The sequence below is a fragment of the Oncorhynchus kisutch genome, linkage group LG19, assembly GCF_002021735.2.
Source record: "Oncorhynchus kisutch isolate 150728-3 linkage group LG19, Okis_V2, whole genome shotgun sequence".
Taxonomy (NCBI): Eukaryota; Metazoa; Chordata; class Actinopteri; order Salmoniformes; family Salmonidae; genus Oncorhynchus; species Oncorhynchus kisutch.
The window spans coordinates 1,521,038-1,526,431 of NC_034192.2; the positions used below are offsets into that span (position 1 = coordinate 1,521,038).

General features: G+C 43.6%; 1 protein-coding gene across 4 annotated transcripts; it reads left to right on the top strand.

Moving 5' to 3' along the window:
• Nucleotides 1-281: 281 nt before the first annotated feature.
• LOC109887609 (lumican) lies at nucleotides 282-5,394 on the top strand. Of its 4 annotated transcripts, none has more exons than XM_031797475.1 (4): nucleotides 282-358; nucleotides 1,605-1,695; nucleotides 2,624-3,504; nucleotides 3,782-5,394. In XM_031797475.1, exons 3-4 carry the CDS (start codon nucleotides 2,631-2,633, stop codon nucleotides 3,934-3,936), a joined length of 1,029 nt encoding a protein of 342 aa, XP_031653335.1. In that variant the 5' UTR covers nucleotides 282-358; nucleotides 1,605-1,695; nucleotides 2,624-2,630; the 3' UTR covers nucleotides 3,937-5,394. The 4 variants fall into 4 exon arrangements, with proteins under 4 accessions (XP_031653335.1, XP_031653336.1, XP_031653334.1 ...); XM_031797476.1 differs by having other exon boundaries at nucleotides 2,629-3,504; XM_031797474.1 differs by lacking the exon at nucleotides 282-358 and having other exon boundaries at nucleotides 939-1,695.

Consider the following 5,394-nt stretch of genomic DNA (forward strand, 5'->3'; position numbering starts at 1 on the left):
AGTATGTAGTATACGGTATGTTAGTATGGGTATTCAAACACAGCTATGGTTTCCACTAGTAACCACAGCCACAAAGTCAAAATTGGCTATATCGTAAAAATATTTGAAAACAAAAAGTACTTATTTGGTCTTAATTTAAGGTTAGGGTTAGGCATAGTGTTATCAGTGTGGTTAAGGTTAGGTTTAAAATCACATTTTAAGAAGATATTCTTTAGAAATGGGTGGGGTTTATGATTTTGTGGCTGTGGTAACTAGTGGCGACTGAAAGACGTGTGTGGAGACACACATGGGACTGTGACCAATTGAATCCAGACGACAGCCCTGCAGTGACGCAAGAGTTGAACATAAACAAAGAAAGGTGAAATTGGGAAACCACTATAATTTCAGTCTTCTTCAGCAATTTCAACAAAATCTTCTAGAAGAGCCATTGTCTTGAAACGTGTACTGTAGATGCAGTGGAGTCTGCAGACGGATAGTTGGATATGGAAGGAGATGAAGAGCACTTTGAAGTGTGTGAAGATAAATGGAGGGAGGAGGAGAAGGAGGGGGTCTGACGGCACTTGAGTGATTTACAGTGGGGATCAGAGGAGGTTGGCGGGAGGAGCTATAGGAGGACGGGCTCATCGTAATGGCTGGAATGGAATGAATTAAACAGAGTCAAACATGTGGTTTCCATATGTTTGATGTGTTTGATACGGGTTCAATGAGCCCATCCTCCCATACCTTCTCCCACCAGCCTCCTCTGCTGGGGACATATGGAATTCATTGGACTCACGTCTGCCTCACCTTACTTTCCTCTATTATGGTACCATGGGTTTACCATGAAGAGGCAGATGAGGTTAGGGTTTAGGGGCTAGGCACTCTCCACGGGCTCGGAAGAAAGCGGATGTTTCCGGTTTTCAGGATTACGGTATTTTCAACCTAACTTCCGTTTCCCCTGAAATATGGATGTGGGGACTCAGGAGTCTTCTTACACCTGCTACGTTAGGTTAGGGGCTAGGGGTCCATTTGGGATTCAGAATAGGCTGTTTTATAATCCATTTCTGGTCCATTAAGACCTCGTCACTTTTTCCGAGACCCTATTTAAGGTTTCATGCTGCAGCATAACAATTGGCAGCTGGCTCTGGCTGCAGACAGATTTTTTTCCACACACCTTCTTTACCATTCCAGGAACCTTTTGTTTTAACATGTATCCACTTCGCTTTTTTGTTAGTAGGGGAAAGGAAGAAAGGGAGGTGGTCGTTTGGTGGAAAGGGAGGGAAAATGACAGATATATATGATGCCATGTGTCCTTTGTGAGGCTTCGCATCCTCATTCACACACGAGGCGAACCTCGTATCTCAGACTGCACTGGTGCACCTGTGACTAGTTAGGCAGAGCCCATAATTCTCAGATTCCATGCCTTAAAAACTCATGTCGATGCCATCGTCTTTGTATACTAGAGTGTGACTTCAGTTTGGGCAGCTGCCTTCTGTCAATCCGGGACCACAGTCATCTGAAGAAGCAGAAGCTTTCCCACCCCTTTCCCTCGCTCTCTCTTTCTCTCACTCTCTTTATCTCCCCCTCCCTCTCCCTTTCTCCCTCGTTCTCCTCCCTCTCTCCAGAGACATCTGGCTTTTGAGCAACCACAGTCTTCTTACCTGCTGACCTTCCATCCCACACGCAGAGGGAGAGAGAGAGAAAGAGGAGAGAAAGGTAAGAGGAATGGACTCTTGTCATTTCCTGAAGGGTTCCTGCTCGGTTGTCCCTAGGTATTTGGTCTTTCCATGCTGGGATTGATAGCCAGCCCAGTCCCAGCTAAACTCTGGGGGAGGATTGTGTGTGATACAGGGTTAACTAGTTGTCACTTGACAAGAGAAAGGAGTGGAGAGATTTTTGTACCTCGACGTTATCTGATGCTTTTCATGTTTTGTTGGACAATGTGTTGTTCTTATATTGCACCGTGGCATGAATGCATTTATAAAATGAATAAACTGTATTGATGCACAGTATTGTTAGTCAAAGGCATTAATGTGTTTGCATTTGCAGTACGGTATTATCATGTGATGACATGTCATACTTTAAATCAACACATTGAGTTAAATCCTCTTAAAAGTGTCAATATGTTGTGATGATATTTATTGCCTTTATTTGTTGACATTATAAAGTGTGTGTTCACTGAAAAACCTGCATTGTTGGTTCATAGATAGTTCTGAGTATTTACAGTAGGGATCTGCCTCTTTTTTTTAAAGAGATTTACAATTCACTGGTATTACCAGATTGCTGCTTTAGGGTGATTCATGAATAGTTTGTCAATTGAGCTTTTTCAATAGATGTTTTTTTCTCTCTGGGAACCCTAGTGGCCTGAGATGAATGTTTCTATCTTGGAATCTGTAACAAGTCCATTCTTTACCAGTTTATGTCGTCTATCATCCAATCGAAATGTCATGTATTTAACTGTTCAAATAGAGTTTGTTCTCTGTAGATTTTAAAATCAAAGTACCACTCAGGATAATAGTCGGTAAGACTATGTAGGAAATGTTCAAGATGTGGTAGACAAACTTTTGCTGACTTTCTCCCCGTTTCACTTTACAACTTTTTTCTTTGTCTCCCTTTCTCCCTCTGTCTGTTTTCTTCTCCCCAGTACAGTTATGTTTCCCCTCCGTGTCCCCATCTTTGCGGTGCTGGTCAGCCTGACCGTGGGTCAGTACGATGACTACGACTACCAGCCGGCCTCCCAGTATGGCCCGTCCAGCGCCAACTGTGCCCAGGAATGCGAGTGCCCCATCAACTTCCCCACTGCCATGTACTGTGACTCCCGCAACCTTAAGTTTGTGCCCATTGTGCCCTCAGGCATCAAGTACCTGTACCTGCAGAACAACCTGATCGAGGAGATCAAGGCTGGGGTCTTCGACAATGTCACGGCTGAACTCCGTTGGCTGGTCCTGGACCATAACCAGATCACCAATGAGAAGGTGGCCAAGGGAACCATCGACAAGCTGACCGGACTTCATAAGATCTTGTTCAGCTTCAACAAACTGACGGAAGCTGTGATCCCTCCCTCCATGTCTTTGGACGAGCTGAAGATGATGAACAACCAGCTGTCCAAGTTCCCCGCAGGGAGTCTGGCCGGCATGCAGAACCTGACCTCGGTCCACCTCCAGAACAACGAGTTGACCTCTAAAGCTCTTAATGGGGTCTTCAAGGGCCTCAACAAGCTGGTGGCCATAGACTTGACCAACAACAAGCTGAAGAAGCTGCCCTCAGGCATGCCCAGTTCGCTGGAGACCTTCTATGGCGATCACAATGGCATCAGCAGCATCGCCGCCGGGGACCTCAAAGAGCTGCCCAAGCTGGCGTACCTGAGGTTGGCCTACAATCAGATGACGGATGCAGGGATTCCGGCGGGCGTGTTCAATGTGACGAGCCTGATCGAGCTGGATCTGTCCTACAACAAGCTGCAGTCCATCCCTGAGATCAACGAACAGCTGGAGCATCTCTATCTGCAGGTCAACGAAATCAACAGTGAGTGATTTGTATTTCCTCTTTTTTTTCATTCTCTTTTCTCTTCTCTCTTTCTCTTCTCTCCCTTTTCTCTATTCTCTTTTCTCTCTTTCAACATTCTCTTTCCGTTCTCTTTCTCTATTTCGACATTGCAATTACAAATACATCTAAATCAGTCATATCCATCCTCAAGTCTACCTCCAGGAAGTGTCAGGCAATCGGTTAGGATGTGTACATACAGTAGGAAATGTTGAATCATGTATGAGTCAGTTCACCAAACCCCTTCCCACCCTTCCAGAGTTCAACCTGGAGAACATTTGCAAGTTCTCTGGCCCTCTGAACTACTCCAGACTGAAGCACCTGCGTCTGGATGGGAACAACATCACACATGCCGACCTTCCCCATGACTCCTCCAACTGCCTGCGCCAGGCCTCTGACATCATCTTCGACTAAGGACCCTCCCCTCATCCGCAAGACTCCCTCTGTGACCCTCCCCCGGAACCACGACCTACCCTAAACTAATCCTTCAAACCCCAATAGACACAATGTGGCTATATTCCAATATCTACAATAGCATACTACTCAGAGTATATGCCCAGTATGTTTCTTTATTCTAAGTGGAATGCTAGTGTGGATAATGAACCCGAGCAACAGTGTTTGCAACAACCCTAAATATGTATCCTCCCCCTACCGGCGAAATCGAGGTCACCTCTGTCAACTGATCGGTAGTCCTTTCTGTAAACACAGACTATGAAATAACAAACCAACAAAGGTTAGAAACCCCGGAGAGACCTTTATTTTGCAGTGCATCATGGTATTCTCATGACAACCATAGGGTATTTTGGCCGTAGCAAATGGCTGGCCCTGTACTAATAGTTTTACCCAAATCAAATCAAACAATCGGCAAATCAAACAATCGGCCACAATATAATGTAATGGTGCATCGTAAAAAGCACTTGAACTGTACTTGTCTGTACTTGTTTCAAACAACAGGTGCCTGTTCTTGTGCAAAAGAGACAATATAGGAACATAGTGATTCCTGAATGAAGTGCTTTTAATGAAAATGCAGCTCACACACTTCAAACATTCCAAAAGTAGTGGCACATGTTGTTTTCAGACAAGTACATTGAGGAATATGGGAATAAATCTCACTTGCAAATAAATACATTGCTCATTCCTCTTTTGTATGTTTGTCATGATGTTTTTTAAAGGTTTCTTGTATTTAGTCAGTACACTCCCAGAATTATATTGCTGTGCAAAAGACCTGCAGGTAAGGAATAAAAGTATCTAAGAGAGCTGTGTTGTGTACTCTGGTGTAATGTCTACTGGGGAAATATTGAACAGTGGAACACTTTTGGAACCAAATTAAAACTCATATGTCATATGTCAAAAGCTTTGGCATATTACCCACCTTTCTGTATGAATGTTGGGGGGAAAGTTATTAACCATCCTTATCGACAAGATTCAAAGGCTCGACACTGAATAGCTCCGCTGAAGTAATTTACTGTTTTTTGAATGAGTTATTATGCAGTTAAATAAGAGTCAATGGCCCGTTCATTGCAGATCACCGTTGTTATGCCGACATTTATACAACATTTGCATTGCTTGCATGCATCTCATGGTAACTCTGTATGATAATAAAAGCTAGCATTTTACGTTTTTATCCATTCATGGTTACCTTGTTTGCCATGTTTAATGTGTGCTTTTGCCCGTATAGCTTTATCAGAATAGCAACAATTTGTTGTGACGCTAACTTTATCTTGCTCTGTTGTGGCAACGTTGGTGGAATGTCATGTGCTATTTGGGCAGAGTATATCCAGATTTATTTTCATTATGGCTTTTGACTCAGTAATCGCTGGTGAATTTACTGTAAGGACATAACATACATTTGAATAAACTACATTTCCAATA

Bases quoted from the DNA above. Each gene is read 5' to 3' on its own strand.
- LOC109887609 (XM_031797475.1), top strand. From the start codon at position 2,631: ATGTTTCCCCTCCGTGTCCCCATCTTTGCGGTGCTGGTCAGCCTGACC. The intron at 3,505-3,781 runs GTGAGTGATTTG...CCACCCTTCCAG, and splicing joins GCAGGTCAACGAAATCAACA to AGTTCAACCTGGAGAACATT.